The 25,927-nt window shown below is 43.0% G+C and overlaps 2 protein-coding genes across 8 annotated transcripts in view; one reads left to right on the top strand and one right to left on the bottom strand.

Moving 5' to 3' along the window:
• The window catches only part of PHYHIPL (phytanoyl-CoA 2-hydroxylase interacting protein like), a 130,286-nt gene extending 115,520 nt beyond the window's left edge, over nucleotides 1-14,766 (top strand). For both annotated transcript variants that reach the window (XM_029609768.1, XM_029609767.1), the window contains exon 5: nucleotides 13,693-14,766. In XM_029609768.1, the coding sequence (XP_029465628.1) occupies nucleotides 13,693-14,227 (535 nt within the window). In that variant the 3' untranslated portion in view covers nucleotides 14,228-14,766. The remainder of the gene's footprint in view (nucleotides 1-13,692) is intronic.
• Nucleotides 14,743-25,927, bottom strand: part of FAM13C (family with sequence similarity 13 member C) — a 389,871-nt gene continuing 378,686 nt past the window's right edge. For all 6 annotated transcript variants that reach the window (XM_029609761.1, XM_029609762.1, XM_029609763.1 and 3 more), the window contains one exon: nucleotides 14,743-16,073. In XM_029609761.1, the coding sequence (XP_029465621.1) occupies nucleotides 15,950-16,073 (124 nt within the window). In that variant the 3' untranslated portion in view covers nucleotides 14,743-15,949. The remainder of the gene's footprint in view (nucleotides 16,074-25,927) is intronic.

Here is a 25,927-nt window from a genome sequence, read left to right as displayed (position 1 = left end):
TTTACTTCTCTTTTCCTGCTGAATGTGTGCAGATTCCTTGATTTTCCATAATTCTATGACCACAGAATGTGGTGTTGCACAAGGAATTGCTGCTGCTTCCTCATGCTAACTAGCTACCTCTTACCTCAAGTTCCAGGTCACCTATGACAGCCACTTTTGAAATCTCACACTTTTGTCCTTCCCACCACTTCTAGCCATTCCACATTCTCCCATGCCCACGTGACCACAAGATTTTCTATCTCCCAACCCCCTTTCAAGTCCATTGAATGCACTCGTTTTCCCTGCTCACTCCCTACCCAGACTCCTTGTGCTCTCCCTAGATTGCTGCCATACAAGCTTCCTCTCCCTGCCTGCTCAGGCACTTGCTCTCAGGCCATTTGGCGGACGATGGCCAGAACTCACTGGTTCAAGGTTACACTGGGCCGCTGGTTTGCAAAGAACCACAGCCTGCCACCGACCAGAGGATCCTTCTTCCTGGGTAAGGCCCAGTCAAAACCCTGTGGCCAGAGACTGAGGAGCTGGCTGGGGTTTGGGACTCTCTGCAGCCAGGGAAGGCCACTGGAGCTCTGATGGTGTTGACAGGAGCAAGGAAGAAAAGGATAGTACTTCATCTGGCAAAAGAAAGACTTCCTTGACCCCGGTCTCGACAGCCTCCTGGATGAGAAAAATGGGTCCAGAATACTGGCAAAGAGTTATTTGAGAGTCTCATGGTGGTCCCAAAGTTGTGCCACAACATCCCTCACCCTATCTCTGAAGAGATTCTCTCCAGAACATGGCATGTCAGCAAGTTGTTTCTGTACCTCCAGTCAGAGATCTGAAGCCTGCAGCCATGCCATTCTGCGGGTGCCAATTCCTGCTGCCGACCTTGTGTTTTCCGCACTCCAGACCCTTGTGCACCAATGACATGAGTGTGTCTTGCTGCTGTAGAGGCAGCTGCTCAGCTACCTCCTGCACCTTCTTCCAGATGTCCCGCGAGTACTGGCTCATGTAGAGCTGGTAGGCAGCGATGCGAGCATTAAGCATGATGCCTTGGAACACTTTCCTCCCAAGAATGTTCATCGCTCTGTGGTCCTTCCCCAGGGGCGCTGAGTAATGGGTCCAACAGCTCTTGGCTCTCTTCAGAGCAGTGGTGAGGCCACTGAAGCTTATTGAATCCAGCTGCCTTCTGGATGAAGTAGACCTGTCCACCTTCTTAACAGGAGGCACTAAAAAGGGATGTTCCCATATCCTCAGCAGCAACTCCTTAAGGATCTCGATTACCAGGGCCACCACAATCTCCTTAGGAGATTCCATGAACTGGACTCCATAGGATTATCCCCCCAGGGGTCATAGAGTCCCTCATCCTTACTGTATGCTACAGGGAATGGAGCCTTAGGTGCTCAGCCTATGTCCAGAGGTGCAGGCACCAGTAAAACTGGATGGGAGCTACAGGCCTCTGCATCTCCGCTGGCCAAGGTGTAGCTTCCTCCTCCTCGGAACCAGCAATGACTACCATATGAGTAGGGGGAGGCCTCGTGCCCCAGGAACCGACACCAGCTGGGATGGTAACGCACCGATGAGCACACTGAGATTCTCCAGAAGCGGTATGAGGACAGGCAGCACTGACTTCGGTGCCACAGGACTGAAGCCTTGCAGCGCCTGTTCCACTGCCAGCTGGACTCGCCACTCCAGCTCTTCCTTGTTGCCAATGCCAACTCCAACTGAGAGGAAGGAGGGGTGGCCAGATCTTCTTCAGACCCGCAAGGGGAATTGGCAACTGGCACAAGGACCGGTGGAGACTGTCGCAGACCCCCGGCATCGGTAGAGGATTGGCTCTTCTCACCGCGGGGTCGCTTCAGTGGCATAGCAGCAAAAGTGGGTGCATCCCCGCGCCCGGCATTGTGCATCGATTGGGACCGGTACCAATGCTTCTTAGACTTCCCTCGATGCCTCGAAGACGACAAACCCGGCATCCTCGGCCTGGAGGAGATTGACAACAGTCGGTCTCGAGCAACCCTATCCGGTGGCATCGACGGAACTGACAGTTCTGCCAATGGCTTGGTGTCCATCGGTATGGATCCCAGGTCCTTTGGTGCCGATGCCGATGGCTTGGATTTCCTCGCCCCCAAAGAGCTGATTCATCTTGTTGAGTCGAAGCCATTAACCCTTTGGGGTCATCTGGGCACATAAGCGGGAACCCTGGATGACATACTATGCCTCCAGGTAGAGGATACACACCTCATGCGGATCAGTGACAGACATAATCCACGGGAGCATCGGCAAAACCGGACGTGGCCATGATGGGGCAAAACAAAAGGGCTGCAAAGTCAAAAGCAATGGCAGCGGGCGTTGATGATCGGCGGGCACCGAGACACTACCACCACAGAGGGAATTGACCACGAAAGGAAACTTATCTGAAATGCCAAAAACCCTGACTAGGGACTCCTCAGGAAGGCACTGAGAGGGATGCTGCGATGGATGGAAGGAAAAAAACTGTGAAAACGCAAAAGAAAAAAGTTTTTCACAAGCCTAAAAACAGCCAAAGTGAGCTGAATCACATCATGAGGCTTACAGCTTCACGGGAAAGAAGAGACTGAAGAGGGGCCCAGCGTGGACCTGTGGTACAGGGCATGCTCAGTGTGCCTCGCCAAAGTTCTAGAAACTTCGACGTGTTTTCCGCATTGGGGGCTCCATCTGATGATGTCACCCATGTGTGAAGACTACCATCCTGCTTGTCCTCAGAGAAGCTATGAACATAACCTTCACATGGAAGCATGTTTTCAGTGCCTTTTCAAAAACACAGTAGACCATAGTGGACTAATGCTTTTATTTATACCTCTCCCTTCTGCTCAAAAAAATGTAGAACTTGGCCCATTTCTTCAAGGAAAAACATGGAAAATCCTGTGGCTTCCTCCTAAAGGATGTGCAAGAGCAGTATCATATAGATACGATGGGATGTTATCTGAAACTAGAGTATAACATTTTGGTAATTGTGTCTACCAACAAAGTCCAGAGTGTCATACTCACACCTAGAGGGCATTGAGGCTTGAATCTTAGCCTTTTTATCCATTTTGAGGGTAGATTTGATAACTATACTGAGGTGTGGCAACAAGACCTTTTTGAATCCAGGAACTGCATACACTCTGGGGCGGATTTTCAGAGCCCTGCTCGCCTAAATCCGTCCAAAACTGGGCGGATTTAGGCGAGCAGGGCCCTGCGCGCCGGTGAGCCTATTTTACATAGGCCTACCGGCGCGCGCAGAGCCCCGGGACTCGCGTAAGTCCCGGGGTTCTCCGAGGGGGGCGGGCCCGGTCGTCGCAGCGTTTAGGGGGCGTGTCGGCAGCGTTTTGGGGGCGGGTACGGGGGCGTGGCTACGGCCCGGGGCGGTCTGGGGGCGTGGCCGCGCCCTCCGTACCCGCCCCCAGGTCGCGTCCCGGCGCGCAACAGGCCCGCTGGCGCGCGGGGATTTACTTCTCCCTCCGGGAGGCGTAAATCCCCGGAGAAAGGTAAGGGGGGGGGTGTAGACAGGGCCGGGCGGGTGGGTTAGGTAGAGGAAGGGAGGGGAAGGTGAGGGGAGGGCGTTAGAGGATTCCCTCCAAGGCCGCTCCGATTTCGGAGCGGCCTTGGAGGGAACAGGGGTAGGCTGCGCGGCTCGGCGCGCACCGGCTATACAGAATTCATAGCCTTGCGCGCGCCGATCCAGGATTTTAGTGGATACGCACGGCTCCGCGCGTATCTACTAAAATCCAGCGTACTTTTGCTGGCGCCTGATGCGCCAGCAAAAGTACGCCTATTCGCGTTTTTTGAAAATCTACCCCAAAGTACTTAATCCACTTTCTTATCAACAGAAAGTATAGAGTACCTGTGTTTCTACATCTTCTAACATACATCCTGGAAGACAGACTGGATGAGCACTGTCATCAGCTTTTTAGGGTTATCTAGGTACTTGAGGCAAAACAGAGATTTTCTCAGCTTTCAAGTGACCTCTAAATCAAAGGGAATCGTTCCAGCCATTCTTCCCATAAAAACTTGGAAAACAAGGTTCTCAGTTGGAGAATAGTTCTTTACAAACTGCAGAGTGGGCTCGGAGGAAAGGTATGGAGAGTCATCCTATTCAGAACTACTTTCACCAGATTCAAAGTGAGCAGAGCCTCAAGACTCCTTGGACTCTGATTGCTTAAAGCAAGATTCAGCAGAGAATGCACCAACCCAGAAGCCAAAAGGCCATGCCTCAGATTTTCTCAAGGTTGAGGACCACCAAAACGGTGAAGTGATTCCCCACATTTACACATTTGGTACAGGTCTCAATGCAGATAGAGCCAATACTGCTACTGGGTGCTGAATCAGAGTTGGCACCAAAGAGACGGGTAACGAATCTATCGGGTTCAAAGACCTCATTACTTGAATCTCTGTGTATTTCAAGAAGAAACTTTAGCAATTCTCTTTTCCTTTTTCAATTAATACTGATGACAGCACCAGGGTCAGTCTTGAGATGCCTGAAAATATTTGATAGTTCTTTTGAGGTGTGATGCGATGGCCCCTGGTTGGTCCTTTGGAAACTAGTGCTGAGCCATCTCAGAATGAAAGGTTGAGCTGGGTTCCAGGCATAGCCATTTTGAAGTGTGTGGAACCTCCAATACATCTGGATTTTCATAGCCATATGCCAAAGAGCTGCACCAATGCTTCTGCTTGGCACTGAGCACTAACTCTTTTTAGTTCTTGATTGATTCTGTTGAGCCCTTGTCATTGCTCTAATGGGGAAATTGAGATTTGGTTTGACTTTTCGGTGTAACCTTGGTATATGGTGCTTAAGTAGCCTTCAGTGATTCTGGCTACCAGTGCTACCATGGTCAGCTCCAGACCTTGTATCAGGCCTGTGACATCGATATGAAAAATTCACAGCACAGGCACTGTGGTATTCCCCCAAACATACCTATCATACATTGTGATGATCAGTGATAGATATCTTCCACTTGCACTTAGGGTAGAACTTGAAGCATAGGCCTGACTCCTTTGATATGAGGAAGAAAATTGATAAAATAAAATAAAACTTTAAAATCTTTTCTTCACAAGAAATGTCTGAAAAAAAAAATGCAGCTAGGAGATCTGCAAATATGACACTACTAAAAAAAAAAAAAGGCAAAAAGTAAAATAAAACATTGACAAATTCAAAAAACCTAAGGAAAACTGAACAGGAAACATTTAAAGTAAACCCTCCCCCCCCCACCTCCCATTAGAGGCCAATCCCCTGGCTCAAATAGAAAAAAACAGCTGCAGAGCCGAAAGTCGCATTTGACGTTACCAATGGATGAAGGGAAACTGAGGCAGTTGCGGCCTTCTTCCAATTTTCACTCCTCATTCATCCTTTCCTCCCATACCTTTTCTTCTTCCTCTCCATTCTTTCACCCCTTGTTTTCCACATCTTTCCTCCCCATTTCATCTTCCCTTTCTCACTCATTCCCTATTCTCACTCTTCATTCCATCCTCGTTCCTCACACTCACTATTCATCCCTCTTCATTCTATCATCCTGGCTCCTCCATCCTTCCCCACTTCACCAACTATCTCCTTACCCCTTTTCAGCAAATCTGCAGCAGTGATCCTGGAGGGGAGAGAAGCAGCCTGTGGGACTATGACCTAGGAGTGAGTGAGCAGGGATAAGAAGCCAGTCGGACAGTGGCTCAGAAATTAGTGGGCAAGGAAAGAGAGCCTGTGTGGCAGTGGTCCACAAGCAAAGAACACTGAAGTCGGGCTCACTGGTCTATAGTTTCCCAGATCACCCCTGGAGCCCTTTTTAAATATTGGGGTTAAATTGGTCACCTTCCAGTCTTCAAGTGCAATGGATGATTTTAATGATAGGTTACAAATTTTAACTAATAGATCTGAAATTTCATTTTTTAGTTCCTTCAGATCCCTGGGGTGCATACCATTCAGTCCAGGTGGTTGCTACTGTTTAGTTATAAGTCTGGCCTACTACATCTTCTAGGTTCACAGTGATTTGGGTTCAGTTCATTTGATTCATCACCCTTGAAAACCATCTCCAGAACCTGTATCTCCCCAACACCCTCATTAGTAAATACAGAAGTAAAGAATTCATTTAGTCTTTCTGCAATGGCCTTATTTTCCCTAAGCCCTTTTAACCCCTCTACCATCTAACAGTCCAACCAACTCCCTCTCAGGTTTCCTGCTTCGGATATATTTTTTAAAGTTTTTATTATGAATTTTTGCCTCTACGGCCAACTTCATTTCAAATTCTCTCTTAGCCTGCCTTATCAATGTTTTACACTTAACTTGACAATGCTTGTGCTTTTTCCTGTTTCCTTCAGATGGATCCTTCCAATTTTTAAAGGATGTATTTTTGGCTAAAATAGCCTTTCGCCTCACCATTTAATCACACTACTACAGGTAGAGAACAGGAGGATTCTGTCCCATCCTAGACCTAAGGGCCTTGAACAAGTTTCTAAGAAATGAAAAGTTCAAGATGGTTTCCCTGAGTACCTTGATCCCACTTTTGCAAAAAGGGGACAGGCTATGCTCCCTCAACTTAAAGAATGCTTACACTCGTATTGAGATCTTCCTAGGTCAAAGAAAGTATCTCCGATTTGTGGTGGTAACACAGCATTTCCAGTACCGAGTGTTGCCGTTTGGGCTTGCATCCGCCCCATGGGTCTTCACAAAATGCCTGGCTGTGGTGATGGTGCATCTCTGCAGACTGGGAGTGTGTGTCTTCCTGTGCCTGGATGATTGGCTGGACAAGAACACATCTCATTCAGGGGCCGTCAGGTCCTTGTGCTTGACTTTTTGGGTATTGAGAATGAACACTAGTGACTAACTACCCAAAGTCCCATCTCATCCTGTTACGTCAGTTGGACTTCATAGGAGCCCTGCTAGACACGGCTCAGGCCGTGGCCTTTCTGCCCCGCCAGAGGGCCATCACTGTGGCGACCATTGCTGCAGAGATTCAGCAGAGCAAACAGGTGTCAGCCTGGCACATGTTGAGGCTTTTGGTCCATATGGCCACAACCGTCCATGTTACTTCCTTGGCACATTTACACATGCGCAGGTCCCAGTGGACCCTGAGGTCACAGTAGCACCAGGCCACTCAGAGCCTCCAGGATTGCATCCAGTTATCCCGTCTCTCCGGGACTCATTGTTCTGATAGTGGGTACTTTCCAATCTGGAACAGGGGATCTCATTTTGGAGTCTCCCCACTCAAATTGTCCTAACCACTGATGCATCTACACTGGGGTAGGAAGCTCATGTAGATGGGTTCAGTACCCAGGGTCTTGGGTTCACTCAGGAACATTCTTGTCAAATCAACTTTCTAGAGCTTGGGGCGATCAGGTATGTTCTATGGGCTTTCAGAGTTCAGATGTCCAAAAAAGTTGTCCTGATCCAGACCGACAACCAGGTAGTATTGTGGTATATCAACAAGCAGGGAGGCATGGGATTGTACGTCCTTTGTCAGGAAGCAGTCCAGATCTGGTCGTGGGCTCTGTCCCACAGGATGGTGCTCAGGACCATGTACCTGGCCAGGATAGAGAACATGGTGGCGGACAGACTGAGTTGAACCTTTAGACCCCTACGAGTGGTCCTTGAACCCAGGGGATAGCAAATTGGATATTCTGCCTCTGGGGAGCCCAGATGTGAATCTGTTTGTGAGCCCCCTGCAACAGGAAGTGCCTTGGTTCTGCTCCCTGTACAGGTCTGACGGCAAATTATCCACTAGGGTCTTTTCTATGTATATTATCTGATTTCTTTAGTGGCGAAGACTCTCTTGAAGCTTCGCAAGGACAGAGGGACTATGATCCTTATAGCCCCTCATTGGCCGAGACAGGTCTGGTTTCCACTCCTGTGGGAGTTGTCCATTTAGAAACTGATCAGTCTGGGGACTTCCCCTAATCTTATCATGCAAGATCAGGGCAGGCTGAAGCATCCCAACTTCTAGGCCCTGTCACTCACTGCCTGGATGTTAAAAGGTAGATTCTGCAGTCACTTGATCTTTCATAAGATGTGTCTTGGGCCTGGTGACTTCTAGAAAACCATCCACTAGAAAGTCCTACAGACTGAATTGGAGGAAGTTTTCCATGTGATGTGAGCAGAAGGCCCTATATCCTTTCTCCTGCCTCCCACAAAAAATGCTTGATTACCTTCTATACCTATTAGAGGCTGGCTTAAAAGCCAACTCCGTTAGAGTTCATCTGAGTGCAACTGACATTATCACCATGGTATAGATTGTACGCCCATCTCTGTACAGTTTATTGTTGTACGTTTCATGCAGGGTCTGCTTCAGTTGAAATCTCCCCTAAGGCCTCCCGCTGTGTCTTGGGACCTCAACGTTGTGTTAGCTCAGCTGATGAAAGCTCCTTTTAAGCCGTTGCGTACTTGCGACCTTAAGTACCTGACCTGGCAGGTCATATTTTTGCTGGCGGTCATTTCAGCGCGCAGGGTCAGCGAGCTCCAGGCCTTAGTGACTTATCCACCTTATACTAAATTTTATCGTGACAGGGTGGTCTTGCGTACGCACCCTAAGTTCCTGCCTAAGGTGGTGACGGATTTCCATCTTAACCAGTCAATCGACCTGCCAATATTCTTTCCCAGGCCCCATTCGCAACAAGGCAAATGAGCACTGCGCAGTTTGGGCTGAAAGCAAGCTTTAGCCTTCTATCTGGAGCAGACAGAAGCCCATAGACATACTGCCTTTTTGTTTCTTTTGATAAGAATAATTTGGCATTGCCATTTCCAAATAGACAATATTCAGTTGACTAGCAGATTGCATCTCCTTCTGCTATGCCCAAGTGGGACTACATCTTGGGGGTCATGTCAAAATTCACTCTGCGAGTACCATGGCGGACGTCAGTGGCCGACTTGTGAGCAGTTCTCATGGAAGAGATCTGCAAGGCTGCGACATGGAGTTCTCTCCACACATTTACATCCCATTACTATCAGGAGAGGAATGGCTGACACAATAGTAGGTTCGGCCAGTCAGTCCTTTGGAACCTGTTTGAGGTATAGAACCCAACTCTCCCAACCTAGGGCCTGTGTTTGGGTTCAGGCTGTCTCCCCCTCTGTTACCAACAGTACCGGTGTTGTTGTGCCTGTTGGCACCTGATTAGGTGTCTGTTGGTCCCCTTTTGTGTTGGGGAGCAGCCTGTAGCTAGGTATTCACCCATGTGGGAGAACTACCATCCTGGTTGGCCTAGGAGAAAGCAGAGTTGCTTACCTGTAACAGGTGTTCTCCAAGGACAGCAGGATATAAATCCTTACAAAACCTGTCCACTAACCCATGGAGTTGGGTTTCTCCTTTTTTTTTTTTTTTTAATCTTAATTCTATGTTACTAGACTGAAGAGGAACCCCACGTGGATGGGTGGTATAGGGCATTACTGGCATGTGTAATGTGCCTAGTCAAAGGTCTAGAAACTTTGACATAGGTTTTCTGCATTGGGGCTCCATCTGATGATGTGTGAGGGCTAACATCCTGCTCTCCTTGGAGAACACTTGTTACAGGTAAGCAATTCTGCTATGGCTGCATGTGTAAAAAGGCCAATGGACCCTAAAAGGCCCAGTTGAATTAAGCCACACGAGGACTTCAGCATCTGTTCCACGAGCCTATCTTGGTTGGTCTCCAATTTGACTACCCTTTTAAATTCATCCTCATCAATTGTCTTCACTGCAGATGCATCCAACCTAGCTAGGGAGCTCACCTGGAAGGGCTTCACACTTAGGCCCCTGTTTCATCTGGAAGAAGTTGTTTCTTATTAATCTGAAATTAAGGGCAGTTTCTCAATGATAAGTTTGTCCAGATTTCTTCCTCTTTTTTTTCTAGTGACCTCCCACCCCCGCTTTTGGTTCAACATCTACTGATGTAGCCCAAACATGGGTACTTTCACTTTGGTTACTTGTCTCAAAATTACCAAAATCATTGCAAATATGAACGACTGATGTTTTCCACTTAAATACCTGCTCTATTATTTTAATTAAACTTCTCTGTGAGGATACTGCTCCATTTGTTACCAAATTTGCAAATGCTTCTCTGCAAGAGGGACATTTATCTATCTCATTGAAAATCGCTTCAGTGCGTCCTATTCTAAAAAAAGGCCCACTTAGATCCTGTAGAGTTCACAAATTAGTGCCAAATTTCTTCCCTTCTAGTTTTGTCAATGGTTGTTGAGAATGTTGTACTTCAGCAGTTACAAACTTTTCTGGATGAGCATTCCATTCTCGATTTTCAATTCAGTTTTTATCCAGCCGATAGTACCGAGACTACTTAGTTTGGATGTTTTTAGGAGGGGTTTCGATCATGGGGCAAGATTTTTCTTGCTTCTGTTAGACTTTTCATCTGCTTTCAACACCATAGATCCAACATGTTATATCATTTAAGAGCACTGGGAATGTTTTCTACTGTTCTTTCTTTGTCTTTTCTGCAAGATCACCATCAAAAGTTTGCCTTGGGGAAATCTTCAACTTTTTTGTTTCTGTTAAGTACAGGAGTTCCTCAAGGCTCAGCTTTGTCACTATTTCATTTAAAATCTATGTCTTTCTAATTTACCAGGTTTTAGCAAATCTGAGAGTTGGTTTAATCTACACGGATGACATCCATTTTTTTCTTCCCATTAAGCCCACAATTTCTGATGCATTGCTGAAGGATACATACTGTCTTGATGCAATTAAGAAGTGGATGACTTCTAATCATTTCAATTTGAATTTGAAAAATAACAACATTTTCCACTTAGTGTGTTTTTCCAGATCCATCATCCAAGCCAATTTGTTATTCGATGGTATACCTATTACCATCTCTTCTCAAACTTGTAATTTGGGTGTCCTTCCTCAATTTCACTTCAGCATTACATCAAGACAGTAGTCAAGAATATTTTTCTTCAGATTACATCTAATTTGCCTCATGAAGCCTTTTTTAAATAATTCTGATTTTAGGACTGTTGTCTTATCACTAATCATGTCATCTTTGGGCTACTACAACCCTCTTTATCTTGCTTTATCTGCTTCTGCAGCTAAAGCATTGCAGATAGTCCGGCATTGCTGTTGCCTGGCTTGTCCCTGGAGCATGTGTGCGAGACCATATAACTTCGGTTTTATTTACTTTCTTTTTATTTACACTAGTTGCCAATTAGTTTCTGTGTTCATTTTAAGATACTTGTGCTTTTACTTAAAGTTATCAATGGTTTAGCATCTAGATGTTTTAACTCAGTTTTAAAAATTTACTGTCCCAGCCAAGTATTGCAGTCTTCTTTACATTCAGTTTTGGAAGTACCTTTTATGAAGCAAGTTCATCATACAGAGTCTTGGGACAACTATTTTCAATTGTGGAACGCTTTACCAGATGCTCTTAAACCTGAGAATTCCTTATTGGTTTTTCGGAGCAATTGAAGGCTCATTGTTTTACTCAAGCATTTTTCTGATTTTGGTTGAGTTGGGTTTGGAGCTAGTGTTTTCTGGTTATACAACTGCATAGCTTAAGATGTGATTCCTGTCCGGCTAATACTATCATTATTTCTGGATCTTTTATCATTGTTTGTATTTAATATTACTGTTTTTATGTTTTCATTTGATGAATGTTTCTTTTGTAAACTGCTTAGAACTTTGGATTGGCAGGTTATTATTATTATTTTTTTTTTTAATAAATCAGATGTCTACCAAAACTGCCTTAGTACAAAAAAATCAGATGGTTGTGTTTTACATTAACAAGTAGAGAGAAACAAGGTTGTTACTACTGAGTTGGGAGATTTTCAGGGTGTAGAACTAGATAATCTGTTATGGGATGGCCCTAAGATCCACATCCCTGGCAAGAAAAGACTACATCCTGGCACACAGATTGAATTGTCCATGGACCGTCATATGGACCCTCCCTGGACCAGGACATGCCATACAAGATCTTCCTAAAGTGAATCTGTTGTAGACAAAAACATAGCAGTCTTCTGCTCCAGGAGGAGATTATAAAACGGAGTAGCTGGAGATATTTTTGTATTCTCCTGTACACATATCCTTCCATAGGCCTAGTAGTGAAAATCTTAATAAAGATAACTCCTTTATGGCCAAGATAGAAATAATTTGCTCTTCTTCAGAATCTGTCCTTAAGTAAACTTTGATTATGCTGAACCAGGGTTTCTTCCTCCAAATCTAGTCTCTGGCCCTCACAGCTTGGTTATTGAGGGAGAAGCGATATAATCCCTTAGTTTCTCTAATAAAGTGTCTCAAGTACTTCCAGCTTCTAGGAAGAAATCCACCAGGAGATATTATGGTTTCAAATGGAGGAGGTTTGCTATCTGATGTGAGGGCAGGGCCCAAGATCCCTTCTTCTGCCCCACGTAAAATCTGTTTGAATACCTTCTATATTTCTGAGTCTGTTCTCAGAACCATCTCAGTCAGGGTTCACCTCAGTGCAATTGGTACTTAACATATAGAAAAAACCCCCTCATTTTTGTACATCCTCTAATTATCAGATATATGCAATGTTTGCTTCAATTGAAGCCTCTCACTAGGTCAGTTTCAAGGGGCTGACAAAAGCCCCTTTTAAGCCGCTGTTCTCTTGTGAGCTCAAATTCCTGACCTGGAAGGTCACTATGAACTCTGTGCTCTAGTGATCCCTCCTAATGCTAAATTTCATCAGAATAGGGTGTTGATTTGTATACACTCTAAATTGCTACCTAAAGTAGTGGTGGATTTGCATCTTAAGTCAATTTTCCTGCCACTATTTTTCCTTAAGCCACATACTCACAAGGGCAAAAGATCTCTCCAATTTCTGAAATAAAAAAAGAGCTGTTACTTTCTGTCTGGACAAAAGCCCTTAGAAAAGTCCATCCAGCTTTTTGTTTCCTTTGACTCTGACAAAATGCACTATTTCTGGCTAGCAGATCTCCTTCTGTTATGTCCAAGTAGGTTTGACCTTAGATGAGCACATCAAGGCCCATAATATAAGGGCCATGGTAATATCTGTCTCCCATCTACGATTTACCTCCATTTAAGAGATTTGCAAGGCTACAATGTAGCATTTAGTCCATACATATAGATTTCATTGCTGTTGGGAATTTAGTTTTTGACTATCCATCTTCCAAGGCCTTTTCAAGCAGTAATGGCCAAGTCACTCATTTCTAAGACTCCTAACAGGGAATCATTTGGCAGATGTTTTCCCCATTTTTCATTGAAAAGACTATCTTTAGCTAAAGAATCTCATGTGTTTGACTGGATGATCTGCTTGTCTTCCAAGAAAGTGAAATTGCTTACTTGTAACGGATATTTTCTGATGATAGCAGAACATCAGTAAAAATAAAAACAAAAAAAAAAACCCTATCCTTTGCCCCTTGGAGTTGCTCTTTCCCTGTTTTCAGTTGTGCTGATCAAAACAGAGGTTATGCTGTTGGCTGCTGTGTTGGTTTCTCCCATTCTTACTCAGAAAAGACCAACTCTTCTGACTGTTCTCTTCAGGCCCCCACATTGTCATTTCACCCTTGTATGTGATGTGTTATTTGGAAGATAGCAGATCAGCACTGTTTCAGGTAAGCAATTTTGCTGGCTGTAGTTACCTACAGAATTATAGTAGATAATGAGAAAAAAAAAATCTTCAGCATATTTAGAAGTTCACATTCCATGAATTTCTTTCTGAATTGCATTGTGTGTTTTGATTTATGTTTTTGTTTTTAAAGTTAAGCATTAAAATCATTTTTCTTCTTTAACTATTAATAATGTTATTAATTTGTAGAGAACATCATGGAAACATTATGCAGCCCTCTGTGAAAGATAACAGTGGTAGTCATGGCTCCCCAATCAGTGGGAAGTTGGAAGGCATCTTCTTCAGTTGTAACACTGAGTTTAATACTGGCAAGCCTCCACAGGATTCGCCTTATGGAAGATACAAAGTTGAGATTCTAGCTGAAAAACTATTTAACCCAAATACTAACTTATATTTTGGAGATTTTTACTGCATGTACACAGCCTATCATTATGTAATTCTTGTTATTGCTCCGGAGGGATCACCAGGAGATGAATTCTGCAAGCAACGCCTTCCTCAGCTAAATATAAATGATAATAAATTTCTGACCTGTGTTGAAGAAGATGGTGCCCTGGTGTATCGCCATGCCCAAGATGTTATTTTGGAAATCATTTACACTGACCCTGTGGATCTCAGTATGGGCCAAGTTGCAGAAATTATTGGCCATCAGCTAATGAGCTTGTCTACCGCAAATGCAAAGAAAGATCCCAGTTGCAAGACATGCAACATTAGTGTTGGACGTTAATAATGCTACAAAGCCACGTAGGATCAATTAATCCTCTCGTTCATTTTGATCATCAGACATTCTCTTCAGAAGCATGCAAAATGCAGCTGTCACCAAAAGCAAACACCAATTTTAATAGTCCTTATTAGCATTTAAGGACATTAGTTTTCCTTTTTAAAAATTCTGTGACGTCACTGCTGCTTTAAAATAGCGCACGTCCTATTTTTTTGTTCCAGCAAGTATTTAAATTTGATGCTGGAATTTTTTTTTTTTTTTTGCCAAACATAACAAAAATCTATACAGATTGCTTTAGCAAAGTAAAAATAATTACGGCTTATAAATGGTGTTTAAATATGCATTCACTTTACTTTAACTAAATGAAATATTGGGTTAACTAAAGACAGCATGTAAAGGTATAATTGGAGCATGTCTTAAATCTAAAAGCCTAGAAATGTCAGCACTTCCAATGTCGCTTGACAGTGTTATATGTTATTTATATTAGCTAACAGGAAATAAATACTGTTCAACATAATAAATACAATAGAAAAATATTTTATTTGTACTGTTGTATAAAATATTTACAGTCATATAGAATATATAGGGCACATTTTAATAGCAATTGTATCCATCATAAACCATTTTCCTTTATGAAAGCTGTGGAGTGTAAATCTCAAATAACTGTGTATTTGTTCCTGTTACTTACATGACTTCAATTAAAACATTTACAAAGGAACTTACTCTGATTCATAAGAAATTTAAATTATCAGGCCAGTACACTGACATAAGAACAAACCTCAAACAAATAAAAGTACATTTTCAGGATATATTTTTTTCTCTATCAGTAAATTTTTCAAAATGTGCACTTTAAAATCATGCAAAAACATTACATATAACAGCATTACAAATAGGATTTGCATGGTTGACATTTATAAAATGAGAAGTATCTTATCAAGACAGCAAAAAAGTATAGTGTGTGTATAATAGAAAATGGCACTTTAGCAATACCTTAAACAGAGCAACATAACCCCTTTTCTGTCTGTGAGCTACAAATATAGATTGGGCTAGCCCATCCTTCAATCAAACCAGCAATATCCTACTGATCTCTGTCACTATAAAAGAACTGTTATAACAAAAAAAAAAATTTCTCCCATATTACTTTAATTGATCAAGACATGCATTTTCCTTTTCTTGGTTTCATCATTTTATTATATTAAAAAGAAGGCTGCATACTTTTATAGTGGCAGACCATAATACAAGGTATATTAAAATCTCAGTGAAATTAATGACTCCTTTCTGGTGATCATGGCCATTGAATGTGCTTTCGATATTTTCCAAGGTACATGCTTCCAGATGGGCTTTGATATTTTTATGACAGTCGAGCAATTTTATTTCTATAAGAGCAGGCAAAATAAAGTTCTAATTTCAATACAGAAATATAGCTCTGCATATATAGTGAATTATAAAATCTGTATTTTAATCAACTTTAAGATTTTGATAAAATGTGTACCAGTAATCAGCCCAAGCTTATATCATCACACTTCAAGATTTTTTTCATTAATGAAAAAAAAAAAAACAAGACTGCATTTTAACTGTTGCTTACTATAGGTTACAAACTTTTGTTCTCCACAGTAGAATTGTTAAAGTGCATCGGAATTTCAGTGTTACACATGATTTGTGCAGAAATATCCAGGTTACTACTTCTATCTGTTCAAGAATATTATCTGTTATTAGCATTCACAGATTTCAAATTGTTTTAGAGACATCTTGTTTGTTAATAAGGACCTCTAATAGTCTAAGTTTAGCTTTGATTTGTTTGTATTCACAGTATTCTTCAGCCATTGGAATACGATCTTCCTTTTTTGCACTCCTGAAAAAAGGCAAAGATATGTCAGTCAACGTAGGAATAAGTGAAAGATTGCACAGCATTAAATTTCAGTCCGATATCCCCAAAGACAGCCTGAATACATTTTTGGCAGAATGAGAAAAATGTCACCAAGTCAAATAACTCCAGCTATTATAATACAAGCGCTTTGCAAAACAGAAACCATACTGCTGTTGAAGTCAAGATAAATCATCTAAACCTTATTGTCCTTACAAAACTAGTCCTAACACATGGATTTTCCTCCCTATCAGCAAATGGAGACAGAATGAAAGCTTCACTAGTAACAGTCTTATAAAGGACTGTGCCATCTGTAGGCCTTCAGTATTTCTCTGTCTCCTGAAGATAGTAGAGGTGCCAAACCTGCAGTCTGGTGAACTTAGTGGATCTTCTCTCAGAGAAGTGGCACAGTAGTCTTTTCCATCTACTTCCTGATTTGGGGGGGGGGGGGGGGGGGCAGGGAGTGGCATCTGACTGCTGAGCCCAGTGAGTGGAGGGGGTTTGCAAAACCAGTGGTGCTGGTTCCCCTCTGCCATCTCCTTTTCCTGTATCTGTGCCTCTCAGTCCTGGAAGGCTTTGGAAGATGTCTAAAGGGCAATATCCTTTATTTCTTCTTAATTTCTTTTTGTTTGACTGTGCCTTTAAGTGTTAAAAAAAAAAAAGTCTCATCGGGAGCTGGAACGAGAGGATTTGAGGCAGCACTGGGGAAAGACCTCAGACATGGGGGGGGAGAGGAGCAGAGTCCAGGAACCATCTGTGATTAGCACCGAGAGGTAAACAGCCAAAAGTGGAAGCAAGATGACCACCGTCATGGAGCACTGCAAGAAATGACCCATTTGTGGGCACTGTTATAGTATAGCATGCTAGCTTCAGGTCTGTGTCAGGCCTGCACGGAGAGTGGCAAGGGTTCCTTTGAAGAGAACCTGTAAGGGCAAAAACTGCAGTGAAGCACTCGCTCGCGGTAGTTTTAGAAGCAGACGACAAGTTTCAGGAGGCTAATGAATCTTTATCTGAAACAAGACAGAGCTGCTCTGCAGAGGTCAGAGAAGCCCCTAAGGAGATGCCAGCATTTTCCCCAGTGGTGTTGAGGTTTGCTGGCAGTAGGGGAGAGTTAGAGGTTCTGGATGGAATGAAGGTTTCCTCCAGAAGGAGTGCTGACTTCAGAACCTATATCTACTGGTGGTAGGTTGGACTTGCTGGGGAGGAACACCTAGAATTCTTAAAGGGTTAAACTATTACTGGCAGTGCTTATATAGTATGTTACTTTTTAAGGGTAGTAGTTGTTTGCCACTGTTAAGAATTGTGTGCATTTAGAAATAGGACTTTGTGTTATTTGGTGAGCTTGTAGAAGTTAGTATTTGCTTGTAAGTATTAAAATTGTGAGTTTGTAAAAGTCACTTAATTGATCTGAAAAGGTGACAGTACTGGTTCTTGGGTAACTATTGCCTAGTTTTATTCCCACTCAGCCCTCTCCCCATCTCCCACCCACCCCAGGCTCTTTTTCTGTTAAATAGATCCCCACCCCCTCCAATTAGGAGGAAAATCTTGAAAATACAAGTCAAATTAGTGATTTTACAAAACAAACAGTTAACCCTTATTTTAGTGATTAATTTTAGTTTTGGTGCTGGTCATTCAGAAAGTCACCTAATTATCAATTTAAAAGCCTAAGGGGTGAATTTTAAAAGAGTTGCTCGCATTAAAAGGCCCATGTACATGGTTATATGGGCCAAGCGTGAGCAACTCTTATTTTAAAACCAGCAAATTATGTGTATATATGTGCTCATGTAAGAGAATGCACACACACAAAAAAAAGATGCATTTGGGGTAGGGTTGGGGTGTTGCCAATATTTATGTGCATAAATCCTGATTTTAAATCTGGAGAACGCAGCATGCGTCAGGCTGTTACCCACACATTTATTTCTGCTCTTTTTCAAGTGTAAATCAGAATAAAAAACTCAGCAAAAAAAAAAAAAAAAATGACTGGGTAAGGTTTGGATAAAGTGGGTGGAGTGCAGGCTGAAGAACCAGAGGGGGGCCTCTTTCACATTGGCCATTGGGCAGGTTGGGATCTCCCAGTGGCTGTGTGGGTTCCTGCGGTTTGGCCGCTAGGCAGGATGGGATCTCCTGTTGGCCACAAGTGTCTAAAATTGGTGGTGCATGGCACACACCTTTCTAAGGTTGGTTGTACCTATGCACCACTCTGTACAACGGTCTCTATACCCCTAGATTACCCCAGTATTGACTGGGTAAATGTCACATCAGGTCGTGCTAAGGAAATAACATTTCTACTTGAAATAAATGACTGCTTCTTGGAGCAGCTGGTACAAGGGGGAGCTATTTTAGACTTAATCCTTAGTGCAGAGGTTGCCAACTCTGGTCTTTGAACATCATAAACAGGTCAGATTTTCAGGATATCCACAATGAATGTGCATGAGATAGATTTGCATAAAATGAAGGTAGTGCATGCAAATCTATTTCAGGATATCCTGAAAATCAGGTTTCTTTGTGGCTTTCAAGGACTAGAACTGGCTACCCCTGCCTTAGTGGAATACATGAATTGGTGAAAGAAGTAATGGTGTTAGGGGTCACTTGGCAATAGTGATCATAATAATCATGTTTGACTTGATAACTGTATGTAGGATGCTAAGGAAATCTACTGCAATAGCATTTAACTTTCAAAAGGGAGATTATGAGAAAAATGGTTAGGAAAAAACTGAAAGGAACAGCTGTAAAGGTGAAGCATTTACATTAGGCATGAACGTTGTTTAAAAATACCATCTTGAAAGCCTAAACTAGATGTTTTTCATGCATTAAGAAGGGTGGAAGGAAGTCCAAATGACTGCCAGCATGGGTAAAAAGTAAGGTGAGAGAGACTGTTCTAGCCAAAAGAACATGCTTCAAAACATGGAAAAAGGATCTGAATGAAGCAAACAGGAAACAGCATAAGCACTGGCAAGTTAGATGCAAAGCATTGATAAGGAAGGCAAACAACTCAAAATCTTTTTCAGGTACATTCAAAGCAAAAATCCTGTGAGGGAGGCAGTTGCACTATTAGATGATCAAGGGGTAAGAGGAACACTAAGGAAGGACAAGGCCATAGTAGAAAGATTGAATGAATTCTTTGCTACAGTCTTTATTGAGGAAGATGTAAGGCAGATCCCATGCCAGAAGTGATATTTAAACATGATGATTTAGAGGAAATTAAACAAATCTCAGTGAACATGGAAGATGTACTAGAGCAAACTGACAACCTAAAGAGCAGCAAATCACCTGGGCCAGATAGTATACATCCCAGCATGCTGAAAGAAATGAAAAATTAAATTGCAGACCTACTGTTGGTAATCTGTAAACTATCATTAAAGTCAGCTATGGTACCTGAAGATTGGAGGGTGGCCAATGTAATGCCAGTTTTCAAAATGTTTTCTGGGGTGATCTGGGTTACAGACCAATGAGCCCTCACGTCAGTGTCAGGAAAAATGGTTAAAAGTATTCTGAAGATTAAAGTTATTGAACATATAAATAGACATAGTTTAATGGGACAAAGTCAACATGGATTTAGCCAAGGGAATTCTTTTCTCACCAATTTGCTAAATGTTTTGAAGGCATAAACAAACATGTAGATAAAGGTAAGCCAGTTGATATAGTGTATTTGGATTTTTGGAAAGCGTTTGATAAAGTACCTCATGAGAAACTTGAGGAAATGAAAAGTCAAGGGATAGGAGGCAATGTTCTGTGGTGGATTGAGAACTGGTTAAAAAGATAGGAAACAGAGTGGGGATAAAGAGTCAATTTTCTCAATGGAAAAAGGTGAACAGTAAAGTGCCCCAGGGATCTGTACTAGGACTGCTGCTTTTCAACATATTCATAAATGAACTAGATATGTGAATCACAAGTGAAGTGATCAAATTTTCTGACAAAAAAATTAGTGTTATTAAATTACAAGAGGATTGTAAAAAACTGCAAGACGACCTTGCAAGATTGGGAGGCTGGGCATCCAAATGCAGACGAGATTTAATGTGAACAAGTGCAAAGTGATTCATAGCTACACAATGCAAGATTACACTTTGGGAGTCACTCCCCAGGAAAAGAATCTAGGATAATATGTTGAAATTCTCTGCTCATTTGCAGCAGCGGCCAAAAAAGCAAATAGAATGCTAGGAATTATTAGGAAAGGAAGAAAAAATAAAACAGAGAATATCAATGCCTCTATCGTTCTATGATGCAATCATATCTTGAGTATTGTGTACAGTTCTAGTCATCGCATCTCAAAAAAATACATAGCAGATATAGAAAAGGTACAGAGAAGAGTGACCAAAATGATAAAGGGGATGGCATGATTCCCCTATAAGGAAAGGCTAAGGAGGTTAGGACTCTTCAGTTTGGAGATGGCCGAGGGGGGGTATGAGAGAAGTCTATAAAATGAGTGGCATGGAACAGTTAAACGCAAATTGTTTGTTTAGTCTTTCAAAATGTACAAGAGTAGGGGAACTCTTGAAGTTACTAGGTGATACATTTAAGACAAAATAGGAGAAAATATTTTTTTACTCAACACAATTAAACTGGAATTCATTGCCAGATGATATGGTGAAAGCTGTTAATGTAGCTGGATTTAAAAAAGGTCCAAACAAGTTCCTGGAAGAAAAGTTCATAAACCATTATTAGGGTGGACTTGGGAAATCCATGCTTAGACCCTAGGATATGCAGCATGGAATCTCTTGACCTTTTGGGATCCTGCCAGGTACTTGTGACCTGGATTGGCCACTGTTAGAAACAGGATACTGGGCTTGATGTAGCTTTGGTCTGACCCAGTATGGCAAATCTTATGTTTTTATGTTCCCCCAAGTGTGTGTTTAATGCATCAAGCTTAATTAGGCAGAAACCAGTAACTGGAAGTTCTCCCTCCGCTCTTGGTCCATTGGTGCCTTCCTGGCCTAAGAGGGCAAGGAAACAGCTGGATTTGGCTTAGGATACTGCATTCATGGTGTCAGTGGAGGGCTCTTTGAAAGGCTTCTTCCTCGAGGATGAGAAGGGAAGTGATCCAGGGGACCTCCTTCTGGAGGAGGGGGTGAACCCAGCTGCAGAGTGAGATGATTCCGAGTGATTAGATTATTTAAGCGGGAAGAGCTCCTGGTTCTATTTGTCCAGGCTTTGGTGGAGTTGGGGATTAAGAATCAGAAGTCTAATAGAGAGCTCCTGCTGGAGGACGAGGATCCCATTTTGGAAGATTCAGGGGCCCAGTGAGGATTTTTTCCTTTCCTAGGGTCCTGTTACGACTGTCAATGCCCGACGTCTCCACTCTGCCCTCCTTACCTCTTTGGCGACTCCTCCTGCTGTTGACGAACGTTTGGCTGCCGCGGCGTCTGCCTGCCATCCTCTCCGGCATCCCCGGTCCGGCTTGGGCGCTGCCTCCCGCCATGCTGTCCAGTTGCCTTAGGGTGCACGCGCCGCGCGGCCCTGCTTCAAGTACCTTCTTTGGCGCGAACCTCAGGGGATTCCCCCTGTGACGACGTCACGCATCCCGGATACAAATAGTCTACGCGATTACTAGCCATAGAGTTAGCAAAGGTTTCCTAACGGATGGGATTCGCTCTCCGTACCTAGCTACTCTGCCTCCACTATTGGACTACTCAATTTGGGGTACCCGCTCCTTGGAGGCCTCTCTCTCTTCTCTTTCAGGTCGCTGTCTGGAACTAGTACTCGCTCCTCGAGGGCCTATGTTCCTGGACTTGCTACCTGGACTTCTCTTCTGCCTGGAAGACACCGCTGCCTATTCCATCAGTGAGTTACCATCTACTTCTCTCAGAGCTGTTCCCTGGAACCAGGTACTCGCTCCTCAAGGGCCTGCCTTTACTTCAGCTCTTGTGCTCCATACTGAGAGACCACTGTGTGAGTACTATACCGAGGCTCTATTCCTGAACCCTGCATATATTTCTTGTACTCACAATTTCAGTTTCTCTCCACTACAACACAGCCATTGTGGGATCGCTGTTCCAGAGCCTGAGGGACTACAAGCCCAGCTGGGCTACATTCCTGCTCACTACCGCCACCTCTGGTGGCTCCTCAATATTGTTTAATAAAATATCTGACTGTGTGTGTGTCCTAAAGCTGAGCCTGACCTGTGGCCCCTCATGGGACTTCCCCCTGTGGGCGTGGTCAGCAGCCACAGAGTCCAGGGGTCCACCCAAATCCTTACAAACAATAACAGGTCCCAAAGGCACTAGTCTCTGAGGAGTGGGATACTCTGGAGACAGATCTCAAAATGGACAGCTATGGCTAAGTTGTATGGTCTGCCAGATGAGACTTTGCAACTGCTGAAGTTCTCTAAATTGGATGCATTTTTTCAAAAACGACCACTATCCTTGTCAAAGGTTCTGTAGCCCTAAAGGATGGTCAGGACAGGAAAATTGAGGTTTTCCTTAAGCAAGGCTTTGAGGTATCTGCCTTGGCTCTTAGGGTTGCAGTCTATGGTAGCTGTATGGCAGGGCCTGCTTATGCTAGGCACAGCAGGTACTAGTGGGTTTCTTTGAGGATAACTTCACAGAAAAGGAAGCTGAGCACTTGGAGTCAGGTCTCGCCTTTTTGACAGATACTCTTTATATTCTCATCCAGATATTGGCCAGAGGGATGGTTGTTTCAGTTTCCACAAGGCAGCTGCTGGGTCTTCGTAATTGATCGGCGAATGGGTGGTTGAAGTCTCGTTTGGGAATGCTGCTTTTTAAGGAAAAGCTCCTGTTTGGAGAGGATTTTAAGAAGTTGGTGAAACACCAAGTCTCTTAAGCTTCCTGATGAAGTTTTCCTAGCAAGTCACGATTTAGAGATATGAATCGCTATTGCCCTGCGAGGTCTGGAACTTCATCTTCTTTGGCTTATTCACAGAAGGAAGGTGGGAGGCTATCCTAATTTTACAAAGAGTGGACCTAAATCACATTAAATTCTGGTACTGTCAGTCACTGGAATAGTTATGCATTAGATTTTTCTCATCCAGTGTTGGACACTTTCACAGTTTAGTTTAATTTATCTTAATTAATCACAAATTCTTACTAATGTAAATCCATGTGATATACATAAAAATATAAAATCATAAAGCATGTATACACAAAGTAGAATCATTTAATAAAACCAACACATCCATATACAAAACAAATACAGAAAATATAAAACAGTTAATGAATAAGATTAAACAAAATCAAGATTTGAGATAAAACAAAAACTGGTTAGAATTAAATGAGCAAGTACTGTGCATACGAACTAAAAAGTGTAATAAATAGTCAAAATAAACCGATAATTACTAACAACCTCAGGAATTGTGAATTAAATCATAAATGTATAAGTAATTAAGGTAAAAGACAATATATAATTAAATCACAATAATTGTAATAAGATTAATCAATATAAAACATTACATAGTGCAAAATTTGAAATAAACAACCACTGTAATCTTGAACTGATATCCTAGTGATAGTCAGGAAAAGCTAATGTGAACAAATGCATTTTCAAGGATTTTCTAATCCTTTTCTAAATGTAATATCAAAGGGAGAGAATTCCTAAAGCTGGGTAAAGGTAAGAGAAACAATCCATGTGCATTCCAATCTTATTATTCTAGGTGAAGAAATAGTCAAAAGTTCCTGCTATGAAGAACATAAGTTCCACCCTGATGAAGTTTGGAAAGATGTGAATGCCCCAATAGAGAACTTTAAACATCAAACAGCCAATCATCTAGATTTGTAATAATATGGGGAACCAGTGAAGCTCTATAAGAAATAGTGTAACATGGGGGCGCTCTCGAGCAGCGCACAAGATGGCCGCCCACAACTAAAGCTCCGTGCACCCTCGCTCCCTATCTGCTAATTTCGACGGCTCCAACCAATTTTTTTTTTCTGGCGGAACGGTGTACCTCTCACGGCTGAACCATGGCTACGGCTAAATCGGGGAAAATTGAAGCAGCCTTCGCCTCCGCGGCGGGTACGAAGCGCCAGAAGCAAGATCCTCCGACGCCAGACAAGGCCAACCCTCCAAAGCATATGGCATCGGCGGACTTAGTACTCGCGGAATTAAAGCAGCTTAAAGATATGCTTCAATTAAATATTGAAACTACTACTGCGGTATGAGCTGACCTGCAAACACTGTCCGCTCGTATGGACGGTTTTCAAGAAAGGCTGGATGATACCGAAGCGCAAGTATCATCTTTGCTCCTTTCTTCTGCGTCACTCCCCGGGCTCACCAAAGACATGGCGCAGCTTCAGAGCGATATTGAAGATCTTTCCAACAGAAACCGCCGTAATAATGTACGGATCCTGGGGATTCCAGAGGGGCAGGAAGGTAATGATATTATTGCTTTTTTGGAAACTTTGATTCCGGCTTGTTTGCAAATAAATTTCGAACATCCCCTGGAGCTGGAACGCGCACATCGCATTCCTTCTCGACCCCTGAGGAACTCTAAATACCCTAGACCTGTTATTTTTAAGGTCTTGAGGTATCCCCAGGTCCTCCAAATATTCAATGCGGCCCGAAGCAAAGCGCCTGTGACCTATCAAGGGTCCACCATTCTTTTTATTCCGGACCTCGCTAAAACTACTGCGAACAGACGCAAGATGTTATTAAGCATGAGGCCACGTTTACAAGCGGTGGGAGCTCGATACGGGCTTCTTTATCCGGCTCAAATGCGGGTTACCCATAATAACCGAACTCAGATATTTCGGGACCCTCAGGATTTGGATGTTTTTTTATCCTCCTGTGATGCTGCCGCGTCTATGGTAACCTGAAGGACTCTAAATGTTCTATCTTTTTGCTATTTGACTCTCCAGGGGTTGGAATGTTTACTCCATGAGTTTTGGAGCCGTAACTGTTCATTTGTTTACCTGCTACTTTGGGAGCGAGGGTTGTGGGCTGTTTTTTTTGGCCTGCCTTGAGGCTCAAACTACACTTTTCAGGCGACAGTGTGCTTTAACACTGTCCCCAATTGCGTTGTCTTTTTGGTCCCTTTTTCAGTAGATATGGGACACTGTTTTTTTTTTGCTTTTATTCTTTGTCTCTGTACTTTTCTTTGTGCCTCTCTCCCTTCAGAGGATGCTTCATATTTTTCTTACCATGGCTTATTTTACTTACACACGTGGGAATGGACTTGAGGACCGAGCAGGATTATTTTATTATCCTCATCTATAATGGCGACTATCATATCTTCATTCAAACTAGTTTCTTTAAATGTCAACGGTTTCTCCCATCCCATCAAGCGGAAGAAGATTCTCACTTACCTACAATCGATCAAAACGGACATTGCTCTACTCCAAGAGACCCATCTAACGGCTGTGGAATCCCTCAAACTCAAGCAACAATGGGTAGGACAAGTTTACTATAGCCCTGCTGTCAAGAAAAAAAAGGGGTACCGCTATTCTTATCCATAAGAATCTTACTGCCTTGGTTACTGATCACTTAGCTGACCCGGACGGTAGATGGAATCTCATCCATCTTACTATACAAGACGAGAAGTTTGTTCTCCTTAACATTTATGCACCTAATGCAGATAATCCGGAATTTTTTCAGGATGTCTTCGTCAACTTATTGCAGTCTGCCACTATTCCATGCATCATTGGTGGAGATTTTAATCAGCCATTGGATCCCGTCCTGGACAAAAAATCGGAAGTGAGGCCTTCTGTTTCTAAAGCTACTAGGACCTTACAACATCTTATCTCTACTTATGGTCTTGTGGAGCCCTGGCATTTGCTTAATCCAACTGGAAGAGATTTCACCTATTTTTCATCACCTCATTCTTCATATTCACGCATTGACCTCTTTCTACTCAACAGGTCTCTTATGCCTCGCGTACTGGATGCTATCATCTATCC

The sequence above is a fragment of the Rhinatrema bivittatum genome, chromosome 7 (genome assembly GCF_901001135.1).
Source record: "Rhinatrema bivittatum chromosome 7, aRhiBiv1.1, whole genome shotgun sequence".
Lineage (NCBI taxonomy): Eukaryota > Metazoa > Chordata > Amphibia > Gymnophiona > Rhinatrematidae > Rhinatrema > Rhinatrema bivittatum.
The sequence above is the reverse complement of the archived record's forward strand: the minus strand, read 5'-3'. Positions and strand labels throughout refer to the sequence as shown.